Source organism: Heteronotia binoei, chromosome 16 (genome assembly GCF_032191835.1).
Source record: "Heteronotia binoei isolate CCM8104 ecotype False Entrance Well chromosome 16, APGP_CSIRO_Hbin_v1, whole genome shotgun sequence".
Lineage (NCBI taxonomy): Eukaryota > Metazoa > Chordata > Lepidosauria > Squamata > Gekkonidae > Heteronotia > Heteronotia binoei.
Window position 1 is genome coordinate 20806125 of NC_083238.1, and position 13289 is coordinate 20819413.

At 46.2% G+C, this 13289-nt stretch overlaps 1 protein-coding gene across 1 annotated transcript in view; it reads left to right on the forward strand.

Moving 5' to 3' along the window:
* Positions 1-10624, forward strand: part of GALNT5 (polypeptide N-acetylgalactosaminyltransferase 5) — a 51887-nt gene extending 41263 nt beyond the window's left edge. Inside the window, exon 10 of the mRNA XM_060257311.1 lies at positions 10220-10624. Coding sequence (XP_060113294.1) covers positions 10220-10360 — 141 coding nt within the window. The 3' untranslated portion in view covers positions 10361-10624. The remainder of the gene's footprint in view (positions 1-10219) is intronic.
* Positions 10625-13289: the final 2665 nt, after the last annotated feature.

Consider the following 13289-nt stretch of genomic DNA (forward strand, 5'->3'; position numbering starts at 1 on the left):
AAATCATTTCTGAATGTCTCTTGCCTTGAAAACCCTAGAGGGTCACTATGTCAGCTGTGGCACTTTACAATGGCACTTTCATATGAACATGTGAAGCTGCCTTCTACTGAATCAGACCCTCGGTCCATCAAAGTCAGTATTGTCTACTCAGACTGGCAGCGGCTCTCCAGGGTCTCAAGCTGAAGTTTTTCACACCTATCTGCCTGGACTCTTTTTAGTTGGAGATGCCAGGGATTGAACCTGGGACCTTCTGCTTACCAAGCAGATGCTCTACCACTGAGCCACCGTCCCTCCCCAAACATATGAACATATGAAGCTGCCTTCTACTGAATCAGACCCTGGGTCCATCGAAGTCAGTATTGTCTTCTCAGACTGGCAGCGGCTCTCCAGGGTCTCAAGCTGAGGTTTTTCACATCTATTTGCCTGGACCCTAGCTTGCATATCAGTTGAAACTGATAAAAGGTGCTAAAAGCCACAGTGGAGACTTCAGCCTCCAATCATAGGCCAGGATCCAGCAGTATCCCCAGGCTACAAACCTGCTTCTTCAGGGCAGTGCAACACTTTCCAGGATAAGCTGACTCCACAATCCTCAACCTGCTTCTCCATTGACCAGCAGCACCTCAGTCTTGTCTGGATTGAGCTTCAGTTTACTTGCCCTTTGTCCATCCCATTACCTTCTCCAGGCACCTGTACAGAACTTCCACAGACCCACCTGACTCAGTTATCAAGAAGCAGAGCTTGGTATCATCCACATATTGATGACACCTAACCCCAAATCACTCAATGACCTCTACCAATGATTTCATGTAGATGTTAAACAGCCAGCATGGTGTAGTGGATCAAGTAGCAGATTAGAACCTTGAGCAACTCGGTTTCGAATCCCCACTTCTGCAGTGGAAGCTCACAACGAACTCTCAGCCTGGGCTATCTCACAGAGTTTTTGTTGTGGGCCATGAAGGAGGAGAGAACGATTTGCAAAGAGCTGCTTGGGTCTGAACTGGGGAGAAAAGTGGGAAGGAAGGAAGGAAGGAAGGAAGGAAGGAAGGAAGGAAGGAAGGAAGGAAGGAAGGAAGGAAGGAAGGAAGGAGGCAGGCAGGTGCATGTAGCATAAGAAACAAAATGAAGCCCTCTAAGATCCCCTAGCTTTGATATTATGGGGCTGAGAAGTAATCCCCCCAGCATCACCTTCTTGAATTGGATTGAATTTAATCTAGTAAGACCAGAATCACCAAAGAATATCATGGTTGATAAACATCCAGGAGATTCAACTGGGATGCACTCACCCTTCCGCTTTCCTGGTGAAGGTTATTAGTCCATTGGCTATATATTCAAATGGGCATTCTTGTCTGAACAGCATGGCCTAAGATATGTAGGGCCTGTGACATTTGGACTTTGTTTAAACTAGCTACTTGAGTTCTGCTTAGTGCAGACCTTGGAAATCTGGTATAATCTGCTCATCGACCTCACCCTAAATGTTGACACCAGTGTGGTGCCTGGGTGGCCAGTCAGTATTTTGTGGCTGTTTTACATACAAAGAATTAAGATTTTGAGTACAAAGAATAAATTACACAAACATCCCCTGGGAAGACTCCAGTCACATAGTGATTACAATGTGCCTAGCAACCATGCTGACATCTACCAATCACGGAGAGGCATGCTGCCAATGCTCTCATGAATGGCACAGTCCCATGACATCACACAGCTGCCACCCACAGTGGAGGAGCAGGAGGCAGAGTAGGAAAGCAATCAGTCCCTTTACTTCCAAGGAGGCCAATAGCACAAATGGCAGGAACCCTGTGGTTTAACATACTCTGGTGAACTCTTCAGATGAGGGTTTGATTGCCTACCTATAGTTGAGTTCCTTTTTTTGCCACATGAGAGGAAACAACCAATCCAGCCACAGTATGCCTACAGTTCCATAGCTCACTCAGCATAGCAAACAACTACAAACCTCCCAAGAGTGTTCCCACCAGAGGTTCAGATCCCAGCCAGGGCGGGATGTGATAGCATCAGCTTTTGCAAGACAGCGAACACTGGGGAAACAAGAAGAAAACACACAATTTCACCTTCACCAAAGGCAGTCCACACATGCACACAATAGCTTATTGAGGGAAAGTACCAGACAGGAGACACTCATGCAATTTCCTGTCCAAGGGATGATGGCCTGATGGCAAAGCTTACCTGCCAGTCACTTGTTTGGAGGTCTGAATCCACCCCCATACTCCAAGGATCTGTCATTGCTGGCAGTACAAGCAGAGCTGGCTCGCCATCTAGGCCAACTGAGCAGTTTCCTAGGGTGCCGGGAGGCCAGAGGCGCCAAATTGCCCCCCCCCTTCTGGTGCCCAAAACAACCACCTAGTTTGCCTCCCTCCCCCCCCGGGCCGCTGCTGCCATGGCCACTGCCAGCCCCCTCTGCCCCTCCACCACCACCCTGCCACTGCTCCACTCGCTTGTCCCCCTCCCAGGAGCTCGCCACAACTAACCCGCACCTGCATGTTTTGTTAAAAGACAGATGGAGGAAGCTTCACTCCCCCCCTCACTTCCCGTTCCAGAAAGGAGGGGGGAGATACCTCCTCCATCCGTCTTTTAACAAAATGCACCGGCTTGGGCTAGGAGAAGCCAGTAGGGCTCTGTTTTAGTCACGGCGAGCTGGGAGGGGGGAGGCAAGTGAGCGGAGCATGGCGGGGGACGAGCAGAGCGTACTGCGGGGATGCCTGCCTAGGGTGCTGTTTGCCCTAGAGTCGGTGCTGAGTACAAGTTTTCATGGGATAGGTTTGTATGCATCTATAGCATTTTCAGCTAAGAAAAGAAGAAGACGACGACGATGTTATTGGATTTATATCCCACCAGAGTCCTGCTGGATCAGACCAGTAGTCCATCTATTCCAATGTTCTGTCTCACATAATAGCCAGCTAGTTCCTCTGGACAGCCGACAACAGGGCATATAAACTGAGGCTTCCCCCCTGATGTTGCTTCCTGGCTCTAAGATTCAGAGGCTTACTGCCTCTGAATTTGTTGGTTCTCCTCAGTCACCATGGCCAATAGCCATTGATAGACTTATCCTCCATGAATATGTTTAATCCCCTTTAAAACCTTTAACGGCTGTAGCCATCACTACACCCTCCGGCAGTGAATTCCACATTTTAATCACTCTCTGTATAAGGTAGCATTTCCTTTGGTTTGTCCTGAACCTACTGCCCATCAGCTTCAATTTCTAATATTTTGGGAGATGTAACCCAAATCACTGGGAAAGGCAATGGCAAGCCAAAGTCTGCCGTGAAAACGTGAAAGCAGCGTCACCCCAGAGTCGGAAACGACTGGAGCTTGCACAGGGGACTACCTTTTTTTAACCCAAATCACCCACACATGTGCATGCCTGTAGCTAACCAAAATATCCATCTGCTAGCAAAGAGAAATGTGTGTATTGCAGGGTATTAATTACTAAGATTGTAACTTGTGTATACGGGGATCAAGATGCAGACCGACGCTCAAAAGAAATGGAAGGGGGTGAGTTTTTTAAGCAGGAAAGTAAATGTATTAAATTAACAGAAAGAGAATCAAGTTGTCAGGTAAATGAAAAAAACACAGGTGTTATGGAAAGGAAATAAATGCATATGGGAAATACAGACACAGTTTAAACACTTTCCCTAACAAACTACCTGCTACTAAGAGAGAATGTAATAGGAGAGAATGAAAGACATACAAGTCTGCTTCCTGAAGACAGCTGTGCAGCTCTAGAGAAGCACAGCAGAACACAGTGGAAAAGCAGAGAAACCAACCATGCAGCTGAGGTAACAGAGTGGGATCCAAAACCTGTTACAAATTGGACCTTTTATACATTTTTGCTAAGACCGAGGGGGGGTGGGGGGGGAAGCGTCATCAGTGGAATGCAGAAGTAATGAAAAATCCATCTCTCCGGAGATGAGCTAATTTGAAAAAGGAGGGGATTTTTTTCTTTTTCATTTCTGATAAAGGTATCAAGGAGAAGTGTTCCTTTAGGGAGATTAAGAGTTTAGGTGGGCAGGTAGATGGGTGAGTACTTTACTTGATGGAGTAGGGGGAGAAAACTTCCTGTCTAGCACTTAAGATAAAGAGGAAATGGCTGGGGCTGGCCCATTGCTCATTGTCTTGATTATTTGGGCCATTCATTAAGGCCAGATTATCAGGGAGGGAACCCCCTCGGGTCCTTGGGGAAAAGGCTCTTCGGTTGACTCACACTAGATACGGCTTTCGCTTGATTGATGGAGGAGTTGCTTCACATTCCTTGCACTCCCTCAGCATCATTCACTGTCGTCTCAATATCCATTTGGTCCAGACTCCATTTTTCATTTCTAGGCCTATGCTAAAAACATGCAAGTACACAGGGATATAAAATGGAGGGACCCCTGTGAGGGGAGGTCCCGTGGCATCAGAGGGAGAAGAAATTCTCATCAACTCTTTTCATCCCATGCATAATTTTATAAACCTCTATCATGACCTCCCCTTAGTCATCTCCTTTCTAAACTGAAAAGTCCCACACTCTTCAGCCTTTCCTCATAGGAAAGGTGCTCCAAACCCCTAATCATCTTGGTTGCCCTCCATACTTTTTCCAGCCCTGCATTGTCCTTTTGGACATGCAGTTACCAGATCTGTGCACAGTATTCCAAATGAGGCCGCACCATAGATCTATACAGGAGCATTACAGCCATTTTATTCTCAGTCCCTTTCCTAACAGTCCTTAACGTAGAGTTTGCCTTTTGGACTGCTGCAGCAAACTGAGTTGACACTTTCACTGAGCTGTCCACTGTGAGCCCAAGATCTTTCCCCCTCTCAGTCAGTTCAGATCCCATTAGCCTTCCCTCGAAGTTTTTATTTATTTTTTGTTCCAGTGCGCATTACCTTCCTCATACTAACATTGAACTTCATTTGCCGCATTGTCACCAGTTTGAGAAGGTCCTGGATACAACACAACACCAACAACAACTCATCCCTCCCTGTCCTGCCTATAGAGCCTATACCTAGGAATGACTGTATCCCATAGATTTTCCCCATTCCACCATGTTCTTGAGATATCTAAATTGTCATTGAACACCAAGCACTCCAGCTCCCCCCATCTAGATTTTAATAAATGGAATTTCAGCATTTTAAATTAAAACTCTTATCTTGTTGCTACTTTATGTGAAATATAACTGGAGAGCCAGTTTGGTGTAGTGGTTAAGTGTGCGGACTCTTATCTGGGAGAACCGGGTTTGATTCCCCACTCCTCTACTTGCACCTGCTAGCATGGCCTTGGGTCAGCCATAGCTCTGGCAGAGGTTGTCCTTGAAAGGGCAGCTGCTGGGAGAGCCCTCTCCAGCCCCACCCACCTCACAGGGTGTCTGTTGTGGGGGAGGAAGGTAAAGGAGATTGTGAGCCGCTCTGAGACTCTTCGGAGTGGAGGGCGGGATATAAATCCAATGTCTTCATCTACCTCACAGGGTGTCTGTTGTGGGGGAGGAAGGTAAAGGAGATTGTGAGCCGCTCTGAGACTCTTCGGAGTGGAGGGCGGGATATAAATCCAATATCTTCATCTACCTCACAGGGTGTCTGTTGTGGGGGAGGAAGGTAAAGGAGATTATGAGCCGCTCTGAGACTCTTCGGAGTGGAGGGCGGGATATAAATCCAATATCTTCATCTACCTCACAGGGTGTCTGTTGTGGGGGAGGAAGATAAAGGAGATTGTGAGCCGCTCTGAGACTCTTCGGAGTGGAGGGCGGGATATAAATCCAATATCTTCATCTACCTCACAGGGTGTCTGTTGTGGGGGAGGAAGGGAAAGGAGATTGTGAGCCGCTCTGAGACTCTTCGGAGTGGAGGGCGGGATATAAATCCAATATCTTCTTCTTCTGAAATACAAACAGTAAAATAAAATGATAATATAATACTAAAACAGCAGTCCAAAAAAAATAATTATTAATAAATTACAGTCCAAACTCAAAAATTTCTCAATGGAATACTTTAAAAACAAACTCATTAGCACTGTAAAGACCAAAGACTGAGACTATTTATTTTATTTGACTCTCCCCCCATTCCTCCCTATAGGGTCCTCAAGTGGCTCACATAATTCTTCCCTGTTAGAGTGAGAGAGAATGACTGGCCCAAGGTCACCCAGCAAACTTCCATTGCACAGTGGGAATCTGAATCCTTCTATTCTGACACTCCAACCACGACCCCACGCTGGCCCTCCTTGCCTGTGCAGGGCATCGATGAGTGCAAAACACAGTGCCCGGTATAGGAAGAGGGGTCCATTGGATCTTATCCCATTGCTTTATCAAGTGCCCTGGCTTCCAATATGCTTCAGGGCCGAGTGCAATTGGCAGAGGGAGGGGGGGGGGAGGTTACCTCTAAAGCATTTAATGGTTTGCTTTGGGTCAGACTGGCTGAGTCTCCCTGCCCATGGTCTGATGTCAGCTGGTGGTGATTTCAAAGAAATCTTCTTTGTTTGATGCACAGGGAACCACTAGAACCTCTTTTTTTAGTCAGTGTATCCAAGTTGTGGACTTGCCATTGCCATTTTCGTTCAGTGTTTTTAAAATATTATTGGCTTGGAAACTTGATTGTGCTAAAGATAGAGAGGAGGGGGAGGATGTGGTAATTACTTCTGACACAGTGGCCAGCATCCAACTGCCCTTATACATCACAAGCACGTAACAAGGCCACAGCTCCCCACATCTTGCCTCAGTCAAGATTTCACAAGTTTCCCATGGTGCTGCACACCATCAACTCATTCCCCTTTCATGGCTTCTGGTGCGCCAGTCACCACCTCAGTCATTGTCTGCATCTACTGAGCAGATGCAAAACGAGAGGAAGGTGACACAAGGGGCGATTTCCCACACAGCTTACCGAGGAGCAAAGTCCCTCCTCACCGCGCAGCGTCTGCTCGGATTTCCCACCAACTGCTCCACGGATTCAGGAAGTGCCACACTTTTTGCGTCTCAAATGGAAATCGCTAAAACCCTAGTTTACGTTAGCAATGCAAAAGGTGCGGCGCTTCCTGAATCCGCAGAGCAGTTGGTGGGAAATCCGAGCAGACGCTGCGTGGTGAGGAGGGACTTCACTCCTCGGTAAGCTGTGTGGGAAATCGCCCTTAAAATAAATAAAGAGATGCTTTGAAACTCTAGGTTCTTCATACCTGCCCCAATTTATTTTCTTTATCTAAACGTGTATGCCATTTTTGAACATATGAAACTGCCTTATACTGAATCAGACCCTGGGTCCATCAAAGTCAGTATTGTCTTCTCAGACTGGCAGCGGCTCTCCAGGGTCTCAAGCTGAGGTTTTTCACACCTATTTGCCTGGACCCTTTTTAGTTGGAGATGCCAGGGATTGAACCTCGGACCTTCTGCTTACCAAGCAGATGCTCTACCACTGAGCCACCGTCCCTCCCCTTTTCTTGACTCTAGTGGTGACTCTGGGACAACCAAAGGTGAAACTCAAATCAAATTAATTGGAAGTGCCACAAAATTTAATACAAAAAGAAAAGGAGCAGCTCCTTGAGGAAACCTGTGTTACAACACCAACAACAGCGCCTTAAATCAGTACAATGGATAACAATTATAACGTGTGTACTGAAGGATCTACAATTATACAAAAATGCTATATAATAACATAGGGGCAAATTGAACATGACGGTGAACTCATACCCACCACAAGTTCACCATCACAAATTCTCAAGTTCTGCAGCACCAAGCTGCACCCCATGCCTTTTCAAGTGCCAGAAGATCCATGGGGGAGGATCTGCATAAAAACCCATGGCTGTTTTAGCACTTCAAGGTGCAGGGTAGAGGTAGGAGAGCTGTGCCATGGGCCTGAATAGGATTGGGCCCTCCCAATCATACCTGCCCCAACATTTTAAAAAATGGCGATGGAAAACTCATGGCAAACATGAGCTTGCTGTCAGATTTTTGCTTGGTCCATGGTGTAGTGGTTTAGAGCAGCAGACTCTAATCTGGAGAAGTGGGTTTGATTCCCCATTCCTCCACATGAAGCCTACTGGGTGACTTTGGGCCAGTCACAGTTCTCAGTTCTCTTCTCGCAGTTCTCACCTCACAAGGTGACTGTTGTGGGGGGGAGGCAAGGAAGGCAATTGTAAGATGCTTTGAGACTTCTTAAGGTAGAGAAAAGTGAGGTATAAAAATAAAAATCGACTCTCCTTTCATAGATTCACATGTATAAGCCTTTCATGTATAAGTCAATGAAAAAGTACGTCTATACTGGACATGTCTTAATTCTTATGCTCCAACCCATCTCCCCAGCCTCTCTCAAAGTAGGTTCAATAACCTGAAAAAGATGGCTTTACACTGCCTGTGGCACTGGACGAAAGCAGAGGTTCTCACTTTTAGCAAACTATTCCAGAGAGTAGAAGGTATTTCTGTGAAGGAATAAGTCCACATGGTAACCAGTGAATGGATCTCACAGGAGACCTGAGGTGGTCTACAAGTTCCTGTTGGGACAACTGGTCTGTCAAGTAGGCAGGTCATATAACCTTTAAATTCAGGTGTTCCTTCATGCCTAAATCCCATTGTGAATTTGTTGGAAACCTGTAGTGATATTTCTAAAGGCTAAATTAACCTGAGGGTGTGATCACACGAGCAGTTTGGCCTGACATAGCTACCCCTCCCCTCCAGATCAAGTGGGCATGATCGAACATGCACATCTGGCTTCTGTGCCCCATTCATCTTTACCTCATACTAAAACAACTCCCCACATGGATTAAATAGCCTCCGGCAAATTCTAGTGGCTACCTCAGCAAAGCGCTTCCATGGCGAATTTCCAGGCGTCTGATCACCCGGCTGTGCCATGGAAACACATGAGCAGTGTGATCATTCCACTCTGTTACTAGTGTGTCCTTTTTCTTTTCAGCCTCACTTTGTCGTGCACTTCAGCATCCCCGTATAATGCTGCCGGAAGCACATGTGCACTTGTATGCTCCTGCACATGCCCAGCAGTACTTAGGGGCAAAACCAACCCAGCCATGGGTCCGTGGTTGCAGCATGTTAGTGATGTGGTTGACCAACCACGGGCCTGTGGCACTATGATGCTGGCTTAAGGGGTGCTGTCTGATCGACAGAAACTGCCCCAAGCTCAAGCGGTTTATATAAAGTAACCTGCCCATCTGACCGTACCCTGAGTCATCCCTTAATCAATTGATAGTCAACGTTTTGAACTTTGTCAGTTGAGAAAATCACACAAAGATTTTTTCACCCAAATGGAAAATGAATGAGAATATCTCCTTGTATCATTCAAACTTTTCACAATGTCATAACCCAGTTTCTCATCCTGGCACTTGGATGTAATCAACAAATTACTCAACCCACTTTTCATCACAGTGAAGTGTTCTTAATACTTCATCAGCTGAGAAATCATGCAACATGAAAGCCAAGTTTTCCTGGAGTAAGTTACCATCTATTTCAAATGCCATCTGAGATTATTTCCTTTGCATGATAATTACCACTAAACAGTGACAGTTTTGCTCTTTGCATTTTCAAAGGATTAAAAAGCTGCACAGAAGGTAAATGCAATTTTGGGCTGTATCAACAGAAGTATAATGTTCAGATCACATGAAGTGATGGTATCGCTTTACTCTGCTTTGGTAAGACCTCACCTGGAGTATTGTGTCCCGTTTTGGGCACCACATGTTAAGAAGGATATAGACAAGCTGGAACGGGTCCAGAGGAGGGCGATGAAGGTGGTGAGGGGTCTGGAAACCAAGTCCTATGAGGAAAGGTTGATGGATGGACTGAAATGAAATCAAAAGAGTTTCCAGCTCAACATTAAGAAGAACTTCCTGACCATTAGAGCGATTCTTCAGTGAAACAGGCTTCCTCAGGAGGTGGTGGGCTCTCCTTCCTTGGAGGTTTTTAAACAGAGGCTAGATGGCCATCTGACAGCAATGAGGATCCTGTGAATTTAGGGGGAGGTATTTGTGAGTTGTGAGTTTCCTGCATTGTGCAGGGGGTTGGACTAGATGACCCTGAGGATCCCTCCCAACTCTATGATTCTATTAAAGTTCTGGCCAGAGAACAGGTGGAAATATGGAATACAGCCAAGGTTCCTTTTCAGCCCATACATATTCAATGAATAGATAGTTACCAAGGCCATAATCTACCAATGTTTTCTCTTGTACCAAGTGAATGAAATTTATCAGCTCTTGTACATTACAAAACATTCACAGTGTTTCTCTCTCTCCCTCCCCTTCCAGATGGATCACATTGTTTTAGAACATCTTCCACAGGCCTTGTGCTTAGAAGTGGATCAGTCTCAGAAAGCCCTGAGGGTAAACATTTGTTCTGCCTCCAATCCTTATCAGAAGTGGCAGTTTGGAAATTATTATGCTGACTGAAGAGAAACATGAGCAAACCAGACACTGGAGCCAGTAAATTCAAGAATGACAGCTGTGAAACTTCTGATGGAAAGTAAATGGGCAGCTCGGTTCCTAGCCACAACTGAAACCCATCCCTTTCAGAGAAGCAGATGGAAAGATCAGAAGAAAGAGCTGGTTTTATGTGGCTTAATGTAAGCAAGGCAAGTTACTTTAAGGCGTACTTAGCAAAAGCAAATTGTCATACTGAGACAGTTTTTTCCAAAGTTCCTTCCTCCTAGATCTATGGCAGTATGCCTTTTAGAGTGTAAAGCAAACAGAACTTCACACAGCCGTGCCTTTATTTTTTTTAATAGGACAAATTTGGGAGATGTCAGTCTCTTAAATCTCTCCCCATTTTCAAAACTCCATCAGGACCCAAGTACACATCTAAAACAGACAGCCCAAGTCTGCTGCTTGAGCACAGGTACTGACATCTGTCAAACCGGATTGATTGTGGCAGCCAGGTGAGCACTGACTTCAAAGTCGTGGCAAAAGTTTGACTTGACGATAGGGGGGGGGGGGGGAGAAACCTCTGAAAACATCCGACAAGACAAACGCCGACTCCTCAAAGAAGAAGCAAAGATAAGTGCAAGTCAAAGTATCTGGATTGCAAGAATCAGAAATAGTGCCTCCGTTCGCCACAACTCTGAAATTAGAACTGCCAGGATATCCTCCTGCTTTTCTGTACGTAGGTGGGGAAAGCAGTGTGTTAGAATGAATCTCAGGGCCAGTTCTGGGGGGTTTTGGGGGGGGAGGCAGCAGACGGTGCTCAGTCCCCCCCCCCCCTTCTGGCCACTACTGGGACCCTCGTGCCTCCCTTTCCACCCTCCCACCAGCATTTGTGTCCTTTCCCCATGCTCTATCCCTCCCACAGCCTTGGCTAGTGTGTGCAGCTGGGGGTGCTGTTGCAATAGCCCTCTGAAGTGTTACTGCTGAGCACTAGCCACATGCCCTTCTCCAACAATGCTATTTATTAATTTAAAAATATTTTATGCTACCTTTCCACCCAATCAGAATCCACAAGGCAATGCCCATAAAGAATTAAAGCACTTGAAAACAACATTAAAATGGCAAAATAATTCACTTTAGGGCATTTGTGAGCATGGGTGCCGCAGCGCTTGCAAACAGATCAGTGAGGAAGGACATGTGTGCAAACGGAAAAGAAGTGTGCAGGCGGAGGGTAAGTCAAAAAGCAGTGAGACCAACCAGAAAGCCTGGGCCACTTCCTAACCTCAAGGTCTGCTGATGGGGGCTCTGGAATGGATGTGTTCATTGCAGAACCTGAAACAGGAATGTAGCCCCCCCCACCCGCTCCAATCATTCCATTCCCATCTCTTTCTGAAGAAGCACAAGCCTACGTATTTAGAAACTAGAAAATATGTGACACAGCTTCTGAAATGAGAATGCAAATGGATATAAGAGGATCTGTCAGGTCTTCAGACTGGAAAACTTGGGGGGGGGGGGCTTGAATGCTCAAAAGCAACCGAAGTTCAAGAGCAACAACCGTTTCACTGTGCGAAACCAGTTTTGGATCACACAAAGGCACATGCTTCATGGTGATCACTTTAAAATGTCCTATGCAACATAAAGCCAGTGGTAGCTTTTGGCCTCTGTGAACCAAGCATGGTCGTGTTTCTGCAGTAGTTTGGCAACAGAGGATGAACTGTGCATGAGAGCACTAATGCTTGGTAACTACTTGGCCACAGACAGCTGCCTCCCCAGGTAGTTAGTCATACAGCACATAAGAAGTGTTAATGTTACCTCTGTGTGGTTATACCCTTTGCCCTGCAATGAATATAAAGAACTGCAAAGTTCTGCAAAGTGGAGCCACTCCAGAGTGTGAGGCAAGGGCGGACTGTCTGCTGCCCATCTGGGCTATCTGCTGCTAGGTTTTGTTAGCTCAGACTAAAGCTCGGAGGGTCAAATTTTAGAATGCCCTATTTCAAAATAGGAAATGTGTCACTCCTTAGGAACACGTCTGTCTCCTGTAGGAGGTGCGAAAAGTCAATCGTGAAAAATGCTCTTAAAACAAGCTGCTGTTTAGCAACGTCAACCCAAGCAGCCGAACTTGGAAATCTGTTTTGAAACTGGCTTCCGCTGGCCCATTAGCTTCAATAAGGCTTGGAAACAAAATACCATGGCACGTTCAAATCAAAATCTCTGCGAGAAGGCAGAATACATTCTACCTGACAGAATCATTCTGTATGTGAAAAAAACTTTGGTTAAAAAAATAAATAAAGGCAGCATTCTTTTTTTTCCCCACCTGCATTCTGGAGTGTCACCATCTTACCACTGATTCATTCCATGGAGCAGTGGATTTGCTAGATATTTGTTGGCTGAGAATGGCTGCTGACATGACTCGGGACCCAGCCCATTAATTGGCATCCTGAGCCCTTGAAGACTCAAAGCAGTCCCCAGTGAGACACTGCTGGGATAACCACCTGAAGGACCACATCACTCCCTGTGGCCATAAGCAAAGGAACCACTCTATGGCAAGAGGCTGGGGATTAGCATCCTCTTTTTCAGACGGTAATATACATCACCATACAGGCCAGATAATAGTCAAGCTTTCCCTTATCCGAAACGTTTACAGCCTGTTACAATCCTGTTTGAGGACCACGAGGGCCTCTGTATAACATCACTGTCACACCACATGTCAGTGCTGACAATGTTTGACAAGACGCGCCTGCCAAAATATCGATTTGCCTAACAGACTTCACAGTCGGCTTCATTCCCAGCTGTCTCCCCGATTCCCTTCCCCTTGCCCCCATCCTCCAGCATAGCTGGCCTGCAGTCACTACCAGAAAAATTACACAGATGTTGTCTGCGCACTCATGTTTCATCAACAGCCTGCATGTCATTACATTCTGTCTGCTGACGTGCCCATCGTTTGTCATTTAGCAGGCAT